The sequence below is a fragment of the Manis javanica genome, chromosome 8 (genome assembly GCF_040802235.1).
Source record: "Manis javanica isolate MJ-LG chromosome 8, MJ_LKY, whole genome shotgun sequence".
Taxonomy (NCBI): domain Eukaryota; kingdom Metazoa; phylum Chordata; class Mammalia; order Pholidota; family Manidae; genus Manis; species Manis javanica.
Window position 1 is genome coordinate 124,266,081 of NC_133163.1, and position 21,750 is coordinate 124,287,830.

The window sequence follows — 21,750 nt, forward strand, 5'->3', positions numbered from 1 at the left end:
CCTAACCCCTTGGGTGGCAGCGCAGCTCTGTGGCCCCTCATGGCAATAAACAACCTTCTGCCCGTTCCCCCTCCGGCGCCACCCCGCCATAGCGGAGCAGAAGCCTGAGGACAGCGATGCCCACAGCAGCCACGTAGAGCTGCCTCTGCAGCCACCCGCCCAGACTTACAGGCCCTGTCGGCACACATCTGCCCAGCACAAGCTCCTACGGGTCACCGTTCTCACAGGAGAAGAAGGCAAACTGCAAGCAGGAGCGGACTTTGTTCCACTAGCTGACAAATGCACCAAATGCCCACAACTACCTCTATCACCATGAAAAGGCAAAAGAATATGATCCAGACCAAAATCTCAGAGTCATCCTGCCCTGAGACGGAACCTGGGGAGATAGATTTAACCAATCTTCCTGAAAAAGAATTCAAAATAAAGGTCATAACCATGCTGATGGAGCCGCAGAGAAAAATGAAGAGCTCATGAATAAAGTTGGGAGGGAGAATACAGAAAACAGTCTCTGGAAGAACTTAAAAGCAGAATGGGCGAGATGCAAGAGGCCATTAATGGAATACAAATCAGAGAATAAGAATGCAGAGAAACAGACACAGAGAGAGATAAAAGGATCTCCAGGAATGAAAGAATATTAAGAGAACTGTGTGACCAATCCAAACGGAACAATATCCACATTATAGGGGTACCAGAAGAAGAAGAAGAGAGAAAAAGGGATAGAAAGTGTATATGAAGAAATAATTGCTGAAAACTTCCCCAACAGAGGGGACCCAAGGAGGACAACACCAAGGCACATAATAATTAAAATGGAAAAAGATCAAGGACAAGGACAGAATATTAAAGTCAGCCAGAGAGAGAAAAACATTAACATACAAAGGGAAACCCATTAGGCTATCATCAGACTTCTCAGCAGAAACCTTACAGACCAGAAGAGAATGGCATGATATATATAATGCCATGAAACAGAAGGGCCTTGAACCAAGGATACTGTATCCAGCACGATTATCATTTAAATATGAAGGAGGGATTAAACAATTCCCATACAAGGAAAAGTTGAGGGAATTTGCCTCCCACAAACCACCTCTACAGGGTATTTTAGAGGGACTGCTCTAGATGGGAGCACTCCTAAGGCTAAATAGATGTCACCAGAGAAAATAAAATCACAGCAAAGAAAGCAGACCAACCAAATACTAACTAAAGGCAAAAAATAAAATCAACTACCCACAAAAGCAGTCAAAGTAAACGGAAAAGAGCACAGAATAAAACACCTAATATATAAAGAATGCAGGAGGTGAAATAAGAAGGGAGAGAAATAAAGAATCATCAGACTGTGTTTATAATAGCTCAACAAGTGAGTTAAGTTAGACAGTAAGATAGTAAAGAAGCTAACCTTGAACCTTTGGTAACCATGAATCTAAAGCCTGCAATGGCAATAAGGACATATCTTTCAATAATCACCCTAAACATAAATGGACTGAATGCACCAATCAAAAGACACAGAGTAGTAGAATGGATAAAAAAAGCAAGACCCATCTATGCTGCTGAGAAGACACTCACTTCAAACCCCAAGACATACACAGATTAAAATTCAAGGGGTGGAAAAAGATATTTCAGGCAAACAACAGTAATAAAAAAGAGGTGTTGCAGTACTAATATCAGACAAAATAGACTTCAAAACAAATAAGGTAACAAGAGATAAAGGACATTACATAATGATAAAGGGGTCAGTCCAACAAGAGGATATAACCATTATAAATATATATGCACCCAATACAGGAGCATCAAAATATGTGAAACAAATACTAACACAAGTAAAAGAGGAATTCGAATGCAATGCATTTATTTTAGGAGTCTTCAATACACCACTCACTCCAAAGGACAGATGCACCAGACAGAATATAAGTAAGGACACAGAGGCACTGAACAACACACTAGAACAGATGGACCTAATAGACATCTATAGAACTCTACATCCAAAAGCAACAGGATACATATTCTTCTCAACTGCACGTGGGACATTCCCCAGAATAGACCACATACTAGGCCACAAAAAGAGCCTCACTAAATTCAAAAAGATTGAAATTCTACCAGCCAATGTCTCAGACCACGAAGGTATAAAACTAGAAATAAATTGTACAAAGAAAGCAAAAAGGCTCACAAACACATGGAGGCTTAACAACATGCTCCTCAATAATCAATGGATCAACAACCAAATCAAAATAGAGATCAGGCAACATATGGAAACAAATGACAACAACAGCGCAAAGCCCCAACTTCTGTGGGACGCAGCAAAAGCAGTCTTCAGAGGAAAGTATATAGTAATCCAGGCATATATAAAGAAGGAAGAACAATCCCAAATGAATAGCATAAAGTCACAATTATCTAAATTGGAAAAAGAAGAACAAATGAGGCCTAAAGTCAGCAGAAGGAGGGACATAATAAAGATCAGAGAAGAAATAAATAAAATTGAGAAGAATCAAACAATAGAAAAAAATCAATGAAACCAAGGGCTGGTTCTTTGAGAAAATAAACAAAATAGATAAGCCCCTAGACAGACTTATTAAGAGAAAAAGAGGATCAACACACATCAACAGAATCAGAAACAAGAAAGGAAAAATCAGGACGAACCCCACAGAAATACAAAGAATTGTTAGGGAATACTATGAAAACCTATATGCTAACAAACTGGAAAACCTAGAAGAAATGGTCAACTTCCTAGAAAAATCCAACCTTCCAACACTGACCAAGGACGAAACAGAAAATCTAAACAGAGCAATTACCAGCAACGAAATTGAAGTGGTGTAATCAAAAAACTACCCAGTACCAACCCCCCGAGCCAGATGGATTTACCTCAGAATTTTATCAGACATGCAGAGAAGACATAATACCCATTCTTCTTAAAGTTTTCCAAAAAATAGAAGAGGAGGGAATATTCCCAAACTCATTCTATGAAGCCATCATCACCCTAATACCAAAACCAGGCAAAGACCCCACCAGAAAAGAAAATTGCAGACCAATATCCCTGATGAACATAAATGCAAAAATACTTAACAAAATATTAGCAAAGTGAATTAAAAAATACATCAAGAGGATCATACACCATGACCAAATGGGATTCATCTCAGGGATGCAAGGATGGTACAACATTTGAAAATCCATCAACATCATCCACCACATAAACAAAAAGGACAAAAATCACATGATCATCTCCATAGATTCTGAAAAAGCACTCGACAAAATTCAACATCCATTCATGATAAAAACTCAACAAAATGGGCATAGAGGGCAAGTACCTCAACATAATAAAGGCCATATATGATAAACCCACAGCCAACATCATACTGAACAGCAAGAAGCTGAAACCATTTCCTGTAATATCGGGAACAAGACAGGGATGCCCACTCTCTACTGGAGGTCCTAGCCACAGCAGTCAGACAAAACAAAGAAATAAGGGAATCCAGATTGGTTAAGAAGAAGCCAAACTGCCACTATTTACAGATGACATGATATTATTCATAAAAAACCCTAAAGACTCCATTCCAAAACTACTACAACTAGTATGTGAATTCAGCAAAGTTGCAGGATGCAAAATTAGTACACAGAAATCTGTGGCTTCTTATACACTAACAATGAACTAATCGAAAGAGAAATCAGGAAAATAATTCCATTCACAATAGCATAAAAAAGAATGAAATACCTAGGAATAGACCTAACTAAGGAGGTGAAAAACCTATACCCTAAAAAAGACCCTAAAAAAAGCCAAAGACACTCTTTAGAGAAATTAAAAGGACACTAACAAATGGAAACTCATCTCATGCTCTGGGCTAGGAAAAATTAATATTATAAAAATGGCCATCCTGCCCAAAGCAATGTACAGATTCAATGCAATCCTTATCAAATTACCAACAGCATTCTTCAACAAACTGTAACAAATAGTTCAAAAATTTATATGGAAAAGCCAAAGACCGCGAATACCCAAAGCAATCCTGAGAAGGAAGAATAAATTGGTGGGGAGGATCTCGCTTCCCAACTTCAAGCTCTACTACAAAGCCACAGTAATCAAGACCGTTTGGTACTGGCACAAAAACAGAGCCACAGACCAGTGGAACAGAATAGAGACTCAGACATTAACCCAAACATATATGTTCAATTAATATACGATAATGGAGCCATGGACATACAGTGGGGAAATGACAGCCTCTTCAACAGTTGTTAGCAAAACTGGACAGCTACATCTAAGAGAATTAAATGGATCATTGTCTAACCCGATACACAAAAGTAAATTCGAAATTGGTCAAAGACCTGTATGTAAGTCATGAAACCATACAACTCTTAGAAAAAAACATGGGCAAAAATCTCTTGGATGTAAACATGAGCAACTTCTTCATGAACATATCTCCCTGGGCAAGGGAAACAAAAGCAAAAATGAACAAGTGGGACTGTGTCAAGCTGTAAAGCTTCTGTACAGCAAAGGACACCATCAGTAGAACCAAAAGGTACCCTACAGGTTGGGAGAATATATTCATAAATGACAGATCCGATAAAGGGTTGACATCCAAAATATATAAAGAGCTCATGCACCTCAACAAACAAAAAGCGAGCAATCCAATTAAAAAATGGGCAGAGGAGCTGAACAGACACTTCTCCCAAGAAGAAATTCAGATGGCCAACAGACACATGAAAAGATGCTCCATATCGCTAGTCATCAGAGAAATGCAAAGTAAAACCACAATGAGATATCACCTCACACCAGTAAGGATGGCCACCATCCAAAAGACAAACAACAACAAATGTTGGCGAGGTTGTTGGGATAGGGGAACCCTCCTACACTGCTGGTGGGAATGTAAATTAGTTCAACCACTGTGGAAAGCAGTATGTAGCTTCCTCAAAAAGCTCAAAATAGAAATACCATTTCACCCCGGAATTCCACTTCTAGGAATTTACCCTAAGAATTCAGCAGCCCAGTTTGAAAAAGACAGATGCACCCCTATGTTCATCGCAGCAGTATTTACAATAGCCAAGAAATGGAAGCAACCTAAGTGTCCATCAGTAGATGAATAGATAAAGAAGATGTGGTACATATACACAGTGGAATATTAGTTTACCATAAGAAGAAAACAAATCTTACCATTTGCAACAACATGGATGGAGCTAGAGGGTATTATGCTCAGTGAAATAAGCCAGGTGGGGAAGGACAAGTATCAGATGATTTCACTCATATGTGGAGTATAAGAACAAAGCAAAAACTGAAGGAACAAAACAGCAGCAGAGTCACAGCACCCGAGAATGGAGTAACAGTTACCAAAGGGAAAGGGACTGGGGAGGACGGGTGGGAAGGGAGGGATAAGAGGGGGGAAAAGAAAGGGGGGTTATGATTAGCATGTATAATGTGTGGAGAGGCATGGTGAGGGCTGTGCAGCACAGAGAAGGGAAGTAGTGATTCTACATCTTACTATGCTGATGGATGGTGACTGAAATGGGGTTTTGTTGGGGGGACCTGGTGAGTGGGGTGCCTAGTAAACATAATGTTTGTCATGTAATTGTAGATTAATTACATCCAAAAAAATATTCAGTGCTTAAGCCATCGGGTCCAGGGGTTTTGTTGTTGGGTAATTTTTTGATTAGCAATTGAATTTTATTGCTTATAGTTTGTCTTTTCAGATTTTTTGTTTCTTCCTGGTGCTGTCTTGGAAGGTTGTATTTTTCTAGAAAGTTGTCCATTTTTCTAGGTTGTCCAATTTGTTAGCATGTAATTTTTCATAGTATTCTCTAATAATTGTTTGTGCTTCTGTGGTGTCCATACCAATTTTACATTTCTCATTTCTGTTTATGTGTTTACAGTCTCTTTTTTTCTTGATATGTCTGGCTAGGCGTGTATCTGTTTTGCTTATTTTCTCAAAGACCCAGATCTTTTCTTCATTAATTCTTTCTATTGTTTTATTTTTCTCAGTGTTATTTATATCTGCTCTTGTCTTTATTATGTCCCTCCTTCAACTGACACTGGGCTTCCTTCTTTTTCCATTTTCATTAATTGTGAATTTAAACTGCTTATTTGGGATTGTTCTTCCTTCTTTAAATAGGCCTGGATCACTATATACTTTCCTTTTAGAACTGCCTTCACTGTACCCCACAGAATTAGGGCATTGAGCTGTTGTTGTCATTTGTCTCCATGTATTGCTTGGTCTATTTTTATTCAGTCATTGATCCATTGATTGTTTAGGGGCATATTGTTAAGCTTGCATGATTTTGTGGGCTCTTTTGTTTTCTTCACACAGTTTATTTCCAGTTTCATACCTTTGTGCTCTGATAAGTTGGTTAGCACGAATTCAATCCTTCTCAATTTACTTAGGCTTTTTTTGTGGCCTAGTATGTGATCTATTGTAGAAAATGTTCCATGTGCACTTGAGAAGAATGTGTATTCTGTTGCTTTTCAGTGGAATGTTCTGTAGATGTCTGTACAGTCCATCTGTCCTAATGTGTTGTTCAGTGCCTCTGTCTCCTTACTTGTTTTCTGTCCCAGTTGATCTGTCTTTTGGAGTGAGTGGTGTGTTGAAGTCTCCTGAAAAGAATGCATTGCATTCTATTTCCCCCATTAATTCTGTTCGAAGTTGTTGCACATATTTAGGTGCTCCTGTATTGGGTGTATAGATATTTCTAATGGTTATATCCTCTTTTTGGAGTGACCACATTATTGTTATATTATGTCCATCTTTGTTTCTTGTTACTTTCTTTGTTTTGAAGTCTATTTCATGTCATACAATTATTGCAACTCCTGCTTTTTTCTCCCTATTGTTTGCATGAAATATCTTTCTCCGTCACTTCACTTTTAGTCTGTGTATGTCTTTGGGTTTGAAGTGAGTCTCTTGTAGGCAGCATATTAATGGGTTTTCCTTTTTGTCCATTCAATAATTCTCTGTCTTTTGATTGGTGCATTTAGACCATTTACATTTAGGGTGATTGTCAATAGATATGTACTTATTGCAATTGCAGGCTTTATTTATGGTTACCATAGATTCAAGTGCATTTTCTTTACTTACTACCTAACAGTCTAACTTAACTCACTTATTATGCTATTATAAACATGGTCTGAAGAATCTTTTTCTTTTTCCCTTCTTTTTCTTCCTCCTCCACTCTTTACATATTAGGTGTTGTGTTCTGTACTCTTTGTGTATCCTTTTACTGAGTTTTTGCGTAGCTTATTTTATTTTGCATTTGCTTAGTATTTAGTTCATCTACTTCCTTTGCTGTGGTTTTATTTTCTCTGGTGATAGCGATTTTGCCTTAGGACTTCATCCAGAGCAGTCTCTTTAATATACTTTGTAGAGATGGTTTTTGGGAGGTAAATTTCTTCAACTTTTGCTCCTCTGGAAATTGTTTAATTCCTTCTTTAAATTTAAAGGATAATCTTGCTGGGTGTAGTATTCTTGGTTTAAGGCCCTTCTGTTTAATTGCTATGAATATATCATGCCACTCACTTTTGGCCTGTAAAATTTATTCTGAGAAGTCTGGTGATAGCCTGATGGATTTCCTTTGTAGGTGTTCTTTTTTCTCTCTCTGGCTGCTTGTACTACTTTGTGCTTTTCCTTGATCTTTACAATTTTAATTATTATATTTCTTGGTGTTGTCTTCCTTGTGTCTCTTGTGTTGGGAGATCTGTGCACTTCCATGGTCTGAGTGTCTACTTCCTTCCCCAGATTGCAAAAGTTTTCAGCAATTATTTACTCAGACACTTTCTACCCCTTTTTCTCTTTCCTCTTCTTCTGGTCCCTGTATAATGCGAGTATTTTTCAGTTTGTATTGGTTACACAATTCTCTTAATATTCTTTCATCTTAGAAATCCTTTTCTCTTTGTTCCTCAGCTTGTTTGTTTTCCTGTTCTCCAATTTCTATTCCGTTTCCTGTCTCCTCCCCATTATCTGAACTGCTTTTAAATCTCTCCATTATATGTTTCATTTCAGCTACTGTATTTTTCAAGGTGACTACCTCCCTCCTGAATTTCTACCTTAGCCCTTGAATATTTTTCTGTAGCTCCATTATCATGCTTATGACTTTTATTTTGAGTTCTATTTCAGGAATATTGGTGTTTTCAGTTTCACCGAGCCCTCTTTCTCGTGTTTGAGGGATTTTGGAGTGAACAAGGTTCTTCTGTCTTTTCATAATACCATTGACTAAAAAGAAATATTAGGTTTTTGTAGGCAGCCCCCTCTAGTGCCCTTTGCTTACCCTAAAGACCGAGGTCTTTCCTGCTTTCCGGTCACAGAGCCATCTTTTGCTGCATGCAGGGAGCAGCCTCTATGTTAAGTCCCTATGCTACCATAGGTGGGGCTGCTGTGTGTCTGGCCTGGAGTGATGGCAGGGGTCACAGGGGAGTGACTCTTGTGCCTTCCAGGAGGGCAGAGCCTTTTCCTGCTTCCCAGCTGCAGTGCCTGCTTCCGCTGTTAGTGCCAGTTAACCGTTCACGCAGGCAGCAGCCTCTGCATTAAGCCACTCTAGTTCTGTAGGTAGGGCTGCCCTCCGCCTGGCCTGGTGTGATGGCTTGAGCTGCAGGTTTGTGCACAGTTGCTGACCGGGAGGAAGTCATGGCAGGCTGATTATAGGTTTGGGGTGTCTTGGACCTGCATTGCCAGCCAGGGGAATTGAGTGCCTGCAGCTCCTGAAAGTTCCCAGCCTGCTGGGGTGAGTGTGCTGGGATGATTTTGTCTACCTGTTCCTTCTCCTGAGCAGCAAACTCTGTGTAATCTTTGCCCGTTAGCAGCCCTCTCACTGTTAGGAAGTCTTTCAAAGTACCTGCTTTTCTTTTGTCCCAGAGTAGCTGGTTGTGGGAACCTTTTCTCCCCAAATGGCTGGAATCTGTCTCTGAGTGCTTTTCAACACCTCTGATCTCCAGAGCACCATGCAATGTGTGTTCGTGCTCTCAGAGTAGATTTCCAGGGCTGGGTATTTAGGATTGCTGGGCTTCTACTCCGTCCCCGCCCTGTTTCCCTTCCTCCTGCAGGTGTGCTGGGGCGGGGGAAGTGTTCTGTTTCTACCTGGTTACAGCCTTGTTACTTTATCCTCTTCCCTCATGTAGATTTTCCAGTCTGTTTTCCCAGATCTAGACTGGCTGGTGCAATCTTATTTCTGGTCAGTCTTGTAGGAATACTTGTATTTGGTGTATATCCATATATGTGATTTTGTTAGGAAATTTCAGCTTCTCTTCTCACATTGCCAATTTTTCTCCAGACCTCATGCGTTTTTTTGAATTAGCATTTTTGTTTTCTCCTGGTAAGTTGCCAAAAGTGGAATTTCTTGATTTTATGGTACTTCAATTTTTAATTTTTTGTGGAGTTTCAATAGTGTTTTTCATAGTGGCTTCACCAGTTTATATTCCCACCAACAGTGCACAAGGGTTCCTCCTCTCCACATCCTCACCTAAACTTATTATTTCTGGACTTTTTGATAATAGCCATTCTGACAGGTGTAAGGTGATATCATTGTGGGTTTGACTGGTATTTCCTTGATGCCTAGTGTTGAGCACCTTTAAATGTGTCTCTGGCCATTTGTATGTGTTTTCTGGAATAGTGTTTTCAGAGCCTCCCTGTTTTTTTTTTAATCAGATTTTTTTTTTTTTTGCTTTGAATTGTATGAGTTTTTCTTTTGGATATTAACTCCTTCTTAGGTATATTTTCCCATAAAGTGGGTTGCCTTTTCATTTTGTTGATGTTTGCTCTGCAGAAGCTTTCTGGTTTGATATAGTCCCAAGTGTTTGTTCTGGTTTTGTTTCCCTTGCCTGGGGAGACATATCCCAAAAAATTTCACTAAGATCAATGTCCAAGAGTTTATTGGCTGTTTTCTTTTAGGAGTTTTATGGTTTCAGGCTCACATTTAGCTCTTTAATCCATTTTAAGTTTATTTTTGTGTATGGTCAATCAGGGTGTTCTGTTTTCATTCTTTTATATGTAGCTGCCCAGCTTTCCCAACACCATTTATTGAAAAGACTGTTTTTGGCGTTTTGATAGAGATAGCATTGAATCTGTAGATTGCTTTGGGTAGTAAGGCCCATTTTATTAATTCTTCTTATACATTAGCATGGAATATCTTTCCATTTATTTATGTCTTAAATTTTTTCATCTATGTCTTACAGTTTTCATATGTTCAGACAAGTCTTTCACCTCATTGATTCCTAAGTATTTTATTCTTTTTGATACAGTTATAAATGTGATTGTCTTCTTGATTTCTTTTTGTGATACTTTGTTATTATTGTATAGAAACAACATTTCTGTATATTGATTTTGTATCGTGCAACTTTACTGGATTCATTTATTAATTCTACTAGTTTTTTGGTGGAGTCTTTTGAGTTTTCTATGTACAATATCATGTCATCTGCAAATAGTGACAGTTTATAGCTTCCTAACCTATTTAGGTGTCTTTTATTTGTTTTTCTCACCTAATTGCTGTGACTAGGATTTCCAACACTGTGTTAAAGTGTCAAGAGTTCTTACGTGAATGTTAAATCTCATCAGATGTTCTTTCTTTATCTATGGAGATAGATTATCACAAGAGTTATCCTCCCTTTTGTTATTGTGGTGTATCACAGTGTTGATATATGGGTATTGAACCATCCTTGCATCCTTGGAATAAATCCCATTTGATTATGGTGTATGATCTTTTCAATATATTGTTTGTAATTCAGTTTGCTAATATTTAGTTGAGGATCTCTATTGATTTTAAATGTTAAGTTAACTTCGTATTCCTGGAATAAACCTCATTTCCACATTAAGTATTATCTTTTCCATATATTTTTTGATTTACTTCATGAAGTTTTTATAAAGGATTGTTGCCTTTATTCTTATGATGTGTACTGATCTGTAGTTACACTGTGTTTGGTTTTTGGTATCAAGAGAATGTTGGCCTCATTAAATAAGAACTCTACCCTTTTCTATTTTCTGAAAGAATTTCAATAGGATAGGGATTATTTCTTGTTTAAATGATGGATATATTCACCAGTGAAGTCATGTTTTTTTCCAGTATTGGTACTTTGTGTCTTTAAAGTAGTTCTCTGTTTCATATAAGATGTTGAATTTATTAACATAACGTTATACACATTATCCTTTTATCCTTCTGCTTTCTCATACTGTACATAAGAAACTTGGAAATTAACACTCAATCCATCTTAACAAGTTAAAAGATGAACATACTGAGAAATCAACTCTTCTTAAATCCCTGAGAGGTGAAGTAACAGGGCATACCATTGCCCCCAGTGTTGGAGTTACAGCAGGAAATATAAAGAACACCAATCGTGGTAAATGTCCAGAAAGCCCCCCAAAACACATTGTCTTTTTTCATATTGCCAAAACACAGAAAAAATTCTGAAAGATAGAGGGCAAAAATACTGCACCTACAGGTAACAGAGGTAAGAATCATACCCAGCTTCTCCTTAGAGAGCATGCCTGCAAGCTCACATGCAGCATTCACCAGATAGACCACATTCTGAGCTACAAAACACACCTAAGTGAAAACGACTTACCACGATTTGGAATGCAGTAAAAGCACTATTTACAATGAAATTTATAGTACTGAACACATATATTAGAAAAGAAGATTGAAAATTAATCATGTAAGATTCCATCTTAGGAAACTAAGAAAAGCAAAGCAAATTAAGTCTGAAGTAAGCAGAAGAAGTAAAAATTACAGCAGAAATTTTCAATTTCAGTGAATTGATAGAGAAAATCAACAACACCATAAGCTGATTCTTTGAAAGATAAATAAAATCAATAAGCCTCTATTCAGGCTAAGATAAAAAGTAAGGGTACAAATTAATATCAGAAATGAAATAGGGACTATAACTACAGATATTATAAACATTAAAAGGATAATAAAGTTACACCAATTCTCTACAATGTCTGTCAGAATTTAGAAGCTGAAGGAGTACTTCCTAACTCATTCTATGATGACAGCATTACTCTAATATGAAAACCAGACAAATATATTAGAAGACAAAACTACAGACTAATCTTTCTTATGAACAGAAATGCAAAATTCCTCAACATAATATTAGCAAATCAAATCCAACGATGTATAAAAAGAATTATACTCTACAACCTAGTGGGATATATATCACACGTATTGAAGGCTGGCCCAACATTTCAAAATCAACTAATGTAATGCACCTCATTCATGGGCTAAAGAAGAAAATCATGTGATCATATCAGTAAATGCAGAAAAACCATTTGACAAAATCCAGTCCTGTTCATAATGTTTTCATTTATAGATTTATAATTCCTGTTTGTTCTTCTGTTCTTTACTTTTTCTTTTATTTTCTTTAACATATTCATAGTGTATTTGAAGTCTGCCATATTTATCATTTCTCTGTCTGGTTTTTTGACTGATTTTTCTCCTGATCATGTTTCCTGATACTTATGCCTAGTAATTTTATTACTACTGTTCTTGTTTTTGTCCAGTTTTTGGATCATATGAATGCTACATTTTTGTATGTCTGGATCTTGTTTTCCTTGTCAGAATGTGGAATTTATTCTGTCTTACAAGTTACCTCACTTGTCTTTGCTTTAAAGTTTTTTAGGTGAATCTAGAGTAACCTTAAATTCTGGAAATAGATCAGCCCTGTTCCTCTGAGTTTTTGCCTTTATGGAGTCTCTCCTGAATGACTAGAGTGTTCAATAAGTATTTTATAATACAGCATTTGAAGCTCAATCATCTCTCACCTTTATGTAAACTCTGGTAATTGTTCAGCTTATTGTTCCTTACTAGTTGGTCTATCATGACTGGAAGCAAAAATTGTCAAGACCTTATCTAAAATGAACATTCCATTTCCCCAATATTATTTTTGCTGTAGCACTTACCATTATCTAAAATACTACATATTTTAATTGTTTGTTTACATTTTTTTCTCCCACTAGTATACGTATTTCTTGAGGATTTTTGTCTCTACTCCTGGCATCTAGTTCATTTTCAACAAACATTTGTGAAAGAATTAGATGAAATTGAATTGTGAGTTTAGTGATTCATATCACTGGGATTTCTTTGGCCTTTTAAAAAGGTGGGGAAAGGACTATGATATCACTGTCATAAATTGGAGTTCAGGCTTGAGGCATTATGGTCTTTCTAGGCTTCATGGTACAGGTAGTGAAGATAAGGCTGTAGGGACCTGACTCAAAATGACTTAAAACCAGAAATTCTTGGTCTTTCTCCAGACAGTTGGATGAGGGACACTGTCTTATGGCAAAGTCAAAATTAGCAGGTGTTTTAAACTGAAGAGGATGTGCCTAAACAACTCAAAGTGCTAGAACAATATTAACAGCATCCATGTGGGAAATAGGAGAGATGTATTTATTTTTTAACAAATACACATATGGCACTAACAATGTACTGTATCTTTATAATGATAAAAACAGATTAAGGCTGATAAGATCCAATTCTTTGAGAATAAAGTTGGTAAGATCCAATTCATTGAGAATATTGGTAAACTAAAAGGCTAAGAATAGCATAATTGTTACTTTTTCCACCTTTCATATGAGGGCACAATTACTTGCAACTATAAAGTGCTTACTTCCCCATTTTGACATGTCTTAATATTTTGGCTGATAGTAATGAGCATGTGTAGGTTGGAACAGCACATAATTTGATGTTTAATTTTCATTTAGTTTTTCTTTTGTTCCCAAGCATAACTTTTGGTGCTTCGCTTTTTCCTTGCTACACGTTGTAATTCATGTGTTTGATGTTTTTTATGAAGCAGTGTTTATTTTTTCACCCATCATTGCTATCTGGATTGGTATATATTGTGACTAATTCTCTCATAGGTTACTCTAATATGGTAAGACTAGGACACTTTGGGTTAGCAGTTAAAATTTAAACTAGTTTTTTCTCTTTTTCTTCCCAAAGTGGAAACTGACAAATTAAGTCAGTATTAATGGATTGCTGTAGTGAAACTTGCCTTAGATTAACGACCTGTTGACAGCTGTCATTTACCGGCTCAGGCGTGCTGGAGCTTAGTTAGTGCAAAGAAGCGTTAGTTCAGAATTTTCCAGACCTTCGCATTTTGTCAGTGTAAATAACAAAAGCAAAACAAAACAAATCTTTCAGTGTCTGGTCAAGTCATATCCACAGCCTTTTAAAGTAGTCCTAAAGTCAAATGCCTCTTCTTTACCTGTATTTGCTTTGTCACTGATGTACCTCTTGGGGTGCATTAGGTATTTAGCCACCTCAGCTGTCTTGGGGAAACTTAGTGAGTTTCAAATGTAATTGCCATGATGTTAACCTTTCTGAAAAATAAGCACCATTCTATACCAGGTCTGTATACTCAGCAGTGTTTTTATGAATCCACTCTCTAGCTATGAGGAAATAATGTATTTTTTAGTCTTTTTGATAGCACTTATAATATTTTAAAGACACAAAGTTCAGAAAGTGTTATAATGTAGTAATATTCCTAATACTGGGAGAGGGAAAACAGCCAAGGTTTTAGTTTATTATAAAAATCAGCAACAAAATAACTAAGTGATAAAACTTTCTTCTCTTCAGGGCCAAGGAATATGAGAGTTTGATGGAAACAAAAAATTCTGGCTCTGAGTCACCTTACAAAGCAAAGTGAGTATTTTATCTTACATTTTAGTCTTCTGTCTCTTCAGTCTCTGCCTATAACAAAAGTTTATCTAAATTGTCCTTGTAGGCATGTGATCACAGGTTTGCGTCTGATGCCTAGAAGTTCATTCTCCTAACACAGTGGTATCCAACTGGGGACAGATTTGCCAGGGGATATTTTGCTGTGTCTGGGGATATGTGATACATTGCTGTTACCACAGCTTGGGGAGCTGGGCTACTGTCATTAAGTGCATAGAGGCCAAGGATGCTGTCAAACATTTTTCAGTGCACAGACGAGCCCCCACAGCAAAGAATTATCTCATCCAAAACATCAATAGAGTCAAGATAGAGAAACCCCGTTCTAACAGAACAGGTTCTGGCAAGGCTGTGCTGCATCTTGCTCTGAGATCTCGTTCAGGATTGTTGCTAGGGCCTCTTGACAGACGAGGATTTAGACTCCGCCACTGAATGTAACCACACAATAAGTAAACAGAAACATCATTTTGCTCCTTTAAAATATATGGCCAGTAGAGGTGCAGTGAGAAAGGCACCCCACATACGCTGCTGATAGGAGTGCACATTGGTGTAGTCTTATTGAAAGGCAGTGAGAATCGGGAGCATACAACATCTACTTTAAGCTTCGCAGTGAAATAGTGCAAAATGTGCTTAAATATTTATATACAAAGATGATTATTTCAATTTTATTTATTTATTTTTATTTGATATCATTAATGTACAGTTACTTGAACAACATGGTTACTAGACTCTCCCTATTATCAAGTCCCCCCCACATAATCCATTACAGTCACTGTCCATCAGTGTAATTAGATGCTATAGAATCATTACTTCTCGTCTTCTCTGTATATATGGCCTTACCCATGTCCCCCCTTGCTACATTCTGTGTGCTAATTGTAATGCCCCTTTTCCCCCTTGTCCGTCCCTTCCCACCCATCCTGCCCAGTCTCTTTCCCTTTGGTAACTGTTAGTCCATTCTTGGGTTCTGTGAGTCTGCTGCTGTTTTGTTCCTTCAGTGTTTTCTTTGTTCTTATACTCCACAGATGAGTGAAATCATTTCATACTTGTATTTTTCTACCTGGCTTATTTCACTGAGTATATTATCCTCTACCTCCATCCTTGTTGTTGCAAATGGTAGGATTTGTTTTCTTCTTATGGCTGAATAATATTCCATTGTGTATATGTACCACATCTTCTTTATCCATTCGTCTACAGGTGGACACTTAGGTTGCTCCCATTTCTTGGCTACTGTAAATAGTGCTGTGATAAACATAGGGGTGCATATGTCTTTTTGAAACTGGGCTTCTGCATTCTTAGGGTAAATTCCTAGAAGTGGAATTCTGGGGTCAAATGGTATTTCTATTTTTAGTTTTTTGAGGAACCTCCATACTGCTTCCCACAATGGTCGAACTAATTTACATTCCCACCAGCAGTGTAGGAGGGTTCCCCTTTCTCCGCATCCTCGCCAACATTTGTTGTTTGTCTTTTGGATGGTGGCCATCCTAACTGGTGTGAGGTGATATCTCATTGTGGTTTTAATTTGCATTTCTCTGATGACTAGAGATATGGAGCATCTTTTCATGTGCCTGTTGGCCATCTGAATTTCCTCTTTGGAGAAGTGTTTTATCAGCTCCTCTGCCCATTTTTTAATTGGCTTATTTGCTTTTTGTTTGTTCAGGTGGATAAGCTCTTTACATAATTTGGATGTCAACACAAAACCTTTTGTTATCTGACATATAATTCTCATGTTTTAGGCTAAGAATTACAAAACCTCCACTTTTTCTTTTCATGCTAGAAAAAGGACTTTCAGAAGTAACTCAAATAATAATTTCAGTGTTAAAAACTATACCCTTTAAATAGCTTCTGTTCTTGTCTTGTGTGGAAGATACAGCTTTCAGGGCTTACGTCCTGTGACATTCTATAATTATTTATAAAATGAGTAAAAATCTGATGCTTCTTTCTTGAGAGGGGCTATGTCACTTTCAGTGCTTCTGTGGAGGTCGTAGTGGACAGGCTGAGGCCATCACCAAAGCATCCCCTGATCTGGCATCTTTCTTGAAGGGCAGGTTCATATGAATCCAAGATTAGATTTACTTCAAGGTGAAATACAAGCCTCTTGTATTCTGTGCGTTAAAATTGTCCTGTGCCTCCCTAAGTACCCTGGTTTTCAGTCAAATGTGAGCATTCTTGGTAACGATACTGCTAGACTCATATGCATCTGTTACTGTGAGTGGATATTTAGTTACATGGCATTCAGGCCTTATTCAGCCAAAAGCTGAAGTGGCTATTGACCTATCACATGGTAACGTTTGCTGCCAATATTCTTCTCCATGATAAAGTCATTGACTAACTGGATGGGACCCCAGCCCACATTCAGTTAGAAGGGGAAAGAAGCATGTTGCTCTAATTTTATTTTTTTCTTATATTCTCTTTTTCCTTCTGTTAGATCAAGACCTTCTCAGTAGTATAGTTGGTCATTTATTGAATGTCTACTTTAGTGAATGGTGTTTAATATATTACATATATTGTCTCTGTTCTTCAAAGGCTCTGAAATGAAAATTATTTTTTAGATGAAGAACCTCAGATTCAGATTAGTTAAATAACCTCCCCAGGGCTTACGTATGTGATATGTGCTGGAGCCAGAATTCAAGCATAGGTATTTCTGATTTTAGAGTTTGTATTCTTTCTTTGACTTAAAGTAAAATTCCTTTGGATAGCTTAGGTTTAAACTGGAGTTCACCAGTCCTTTCTGAGATACATTTTCTGTTGTATTCTTTGAGAAAATTTCAATTTTACATAAATGTATATTTAGATAATGTTGTTTTCTGTGATATTATTCATTTGTGAATAAAATTTCCTTATTTGAATTGACTAATATGATCTGGAGACAAAAGCATGAGATTTGAAGATGAAGGGCCTAAGTTTCTAATCCCAGTAATAACTTTTATAAGCAAGGAGACCTTGGAAAAGTCACCTGATTTGCCTGATTCATAGTATTTTCATTTTTCAAACAGTGGTAATACCAATGAACACTGTTTTTCAGAGGATTAAATAAGTTCATGTACATGAAAGTATTTTGTAACCTGTGAGGTTATGGATGTTATTAATATTAATACAAAGAAGAAATATCTTCTTGAATCATTCATTGTGAAATATGTTGAGGGCACTTATATAGAGGTAGCGTATGAGGTACTATGTATAAGACAGTAAACAGGTTAAACTGGTAATAGGATCCCTATCATGAAATTAACAGTATGCTTCTGCATTGTCCAGTCGGATAACTTATAGCCACATGTCTATTTAAATTAAATACTTAATTTAAACTTAAATAGCCTAGTTTCTCTTCAGATCATATAAGTCTTTCACCTTTAGAGATTTCTGTGGAGAGGAATAACACTGAGTCATAAACCAAATTTTTTGAGGCTTTATTTTAATAGGGATACTTATTCTGTTTAAAAAAAACATAAACAAATAAAACTTTTAAATTTATTTCTCCAGTAACACTAACTATATTTCAAGTGCACAACAGCCACACTTGGCTAGCAGCCCCCCTGTTGGATAGTACAGATATGGAACATTCCCATCATTGTAGAAAGTTCTGTTGTAAAGTTCTGTATGGGAGAGACTTTTGATCAGTGATTTGATGTATAGTCAAATCAGAGAAAGTAATATTTCAGCTGAAAACTAAGAAATTTTCTAGGTAATGTGCAGGTAGCAAAAGTGTTTCAGAAGGAATAAATGAAGTGCATTTGCAAAGACACTAAAGCCAGATGACGAGGTTTAGAGCCAGAAATACCGCAGACATACAGCACCTGTGTGGCAAGGTACTGGGGAAATCAGCCTTCCTTGACTGTAATAGGAGAGAGAAGGGGAGCATGAATGAAATGCAGAAGCGGTTGTAGATTTTGTGGCAGAAAGTAGGGATTTTCTTGTTCCAATAGTTAATCATTTTCCCTATGAAATATAAAATCCTCTTATGAAAACGAGAGTGAAAAGAAAGGGTCGGTTTTTTAAAATTGTATTGAAGTATAGTTGATATACAATATTATATTTGTTTCAGGTTTATAACATAGTTATTCAATGGTTGTGTAGATTATGAAATGCTTACCACCCGTCACCATACAAAGATATTACAATATTATTGGCTATACTCCTTATGTTGTACTTTTCATCCTTGTGACTTTTTATTTTACAATTGGAAGTTTGTCCCTCTTTTTCCCCTTCACCAATTCTAACCATGCCCCAATCTCTCCCTCCCGTATGGAAACCATCAGGTTGTTCTCTATGTTTATGAGTCTATTTCTGTTTTGTTTGTTCATTCGTTTTAGTTTTCAGGCTCCACATGCAAGTGAGATCATACGGCATTCTCTCTAACTCACTCCTCACTGTACATGATACACTCTAGATACTATGCTGCCAGAAATGAAAAGCTGCTCCACATCACTGACCATCAAGGAAATGCAGATCAAACCACAGTGAGACATCGTCTCACGCCGGTCAGAACAGCTGGTATCAAAAAGACAAGAGATGACAAGTCTTGGGAGGATGTGGAGAGACAGATGCGCCTGTGCACTGTTGGCGGGAATGCAAGTTAGTGCCGCCACTATGGAAAACAGTATGGAGGTTCCCTGAGAGATTAAAAATACAACCCAGTAATTCCACTTCTGGAAATTTATTCAAAGCAAAAAATCACTGATTTGAAAAGATAAGTGCACCTCTATGTTTACTGCAGCATTCTTTATAGTAGCTAAGCTATGGAAGCAATCTAAGTGTCTGTCAAAAGAAGAATGGGTAAAGAATATGTGGTACAAAACTAGGCAGCTATATGCAAGACAATGAAACTGGATTATTGTCTAACCCTATACAAAAAAAGTAAACTGAAAATGGATCAAAGACCTGAATGTAAGTCATGAAACCATAAAACTCTTAGAAGAAAACATAGGCAAAAATCTCTTGAATATAAACATGAGCAACTTTTTCCTGAGTGCATCTCCTTGGGCAATGGAAACAAAATAAAAATTGAACAGATGGGACTACATGATGCTAAAGCTTCTGTACAGCAAAGGACACCATCAGCAGAACAAAAAGGCCTCCTACAGTATGGGAGAATATATTTGTGAATGACATATCTGACAAGGGGTTAACATCCAAAATATATGAAGAGCTTGTATCCCTCAATACCCAAAAAGCAAATAACCCTATTAAAAAATGGAAGGAGTATATGAACAGACTGCTCCAAAGAAGAAATTCAGGTGGCCAACAGGCACATGAAAAGATACTCCACATTGCTAATTATCAGGGAAATGCAAATTAAAACCACAATGAGATATATCAACTCATGCCAGTTAGGATGGTCAACATAGAAAAGACTAGGAAAACAAATGCTGGTGAGTATGCAGAGAAAGGGGAGCCCTCCTACACTGCTGGTGTGAATGTGAACTAGTTCAGCCATTGTGGAAAGCAGTGTGGAGGTTCCTCAAAAAACTAAAAATAGAAATACCATTTGACCCAGGAATTCCACTCCTAGGAATTTACCCTAACAATGTAGTTTCCCAGTCTCAAAGAGACAGATGCACCCCTCTGTTTATTGCAGCACTATTTTCAGTAGCCAAGAAACGGAAGCAACCTAAGTGTCCATCAGTAGATGATTGCATAAAGAAGATGTGGTACATATACACAATGGAATATTATTCAGCCATAAGAAGAAAACAAATCCTACCATTTGCAACAACATGGATGGAGCTAGAGGGTATTATGCTCAGTGAAGTAAGCCAGGTGGAGAAAGACAAGTACCAAATGATTTCACTCATCTGTGGAGCATAAGAACAAAGGAAAAACTGAAGGAACAAAACAGCAGCAGAATCACAGAACCCAAGAATAGACTAACAGTTAGCAAAGGGAAAGGGACTCAGGTGGGGAGTTGGGTGGGAAGGAAGAGAGAAGGGGAATAAGGGGCATTACTATTAGCACACATAATGTAGCAGAGGAGCATGGGGAGGGCAGTACAGCACAGAGAAGACAAGTAGTGATTCTGTAGCATCTTACTATGCTGATGGACAGTGACTGTAATGGGGTATATGGTGGGGATTTGATAATGGGGGGAATCTAGTAACCACAATGTTGCTTATGTAATTGTATATTAATGATAACAAAAAATGTGAGTGGTACATATATATAATGGAATATTACTCAACCATAAGAAAGGGTGAGGTTTTGAAGAGATTGTGGCATGTACAAAGCAAGTCTTTGTGGAGAGTGAGAAGACCAGATAGATATAGCAAGACCCTGAATCTATAGTCATACCAGTCTTTTGCATAGTTTGACTTATTCTCATGATCGAAAATGGAAAAGCCTGGTAGATGTATTAATCCAGGTAGATAAATGAATGCATGCAAAACCCCAAGGATGCTGCCTGGCCCATAGTAAGAGCTGAATAAACTTTCATAATTATTAGCAGTGCTACAAATTCGTTAGTAGGAGTAACCAACAGAACAACAGAGAGGGAATTTGTCATGTTTATAAAAAGTCATCGTGGTGTGATGGCTTACAGAATCTATCATAAATAAAAATGGAAGAATGACAACAAGGAGATGATGTATAGGGGAAAAAAGGGGAGATCTGTGAGAGTATCTTGTGAGTATGTTAGTGGAATGCTTAAGCTAGTAAGTGAAAAAGAAAGGATTGTTCAGAGTGAAGTGTATGTAACAGAAGGTGGGCCAGAAAGGAATATTACACACAGTCCCCTCGCTAAAGAATTCTATGATCTAGGTAATATGTGGCATTTCTTGACTCAAAGCAAATAATGGCTCTGCTGTCTTAAGTTAGTGACATAAGCAGTGGCAGGCAGTCACCAGTGCCTGTAAATTGGAACATGAAGAGTTTAGCATTTTGAGAGTTTTTAATGCTTATAACATGTCCAAGCCTACCTGGAACATTTAAATCAAAATAAGAGAACCTGCTCAGATTACTATACTCATTTTCTCTGCCATCATAATCTCACCTTCTCCCCGTCTCCAGTTCTATTGTAGTTTAAGTGTCACACGGAGACTGACGGTAGTAGCTGTTCCAGGTGACCCTGTGGATGGACAGTACTGTCCTTTAGTTCTGTTTTGTGCCATGAAGAACAGATTGGTGTTCATGAATACAAAGTAATATCAGACT

The 21,750-nt window shown here is 37.4% G+C and overlaps 1 protein-coding gene and 1 non-coding gene across 7 annotated transcripts in view; both read left to right on the top strand.

Annotated features, from left to right (window-relative positions):
* The window catches only part of SCAPER (S-phase cyclin A associated protein in the ER), a 539,256-nt gene that overhangs the window by 278,988 nt on the left and 238,518 nt on the right, over positions 1 to 21,750 (top strand). For all 6 annotated transcript variants that reach the window (XM_073212228.1, XM_073212229.1, XM_073212230.1 and 3 more), the window contains exon 22: positions 14,515 to 14,580. In XM_073212228.1, the coding sequence (XP_073068329.1) occupies positions 14,515 to 14,580 (66 nt within the window). The remainder of the gene's footprint in view (positions 1 to 14,514; positions 14,581 to 21,750) is intronic.
* Positions 17,919 to 18,030, top strand: LOC118970901 (U5 spliceosomal RNA). The gene has a single exon (XR_005059090.1). It is a non-coding gene; the product is annotated as a U5 spliceosomal RNA (small nuclear RNA).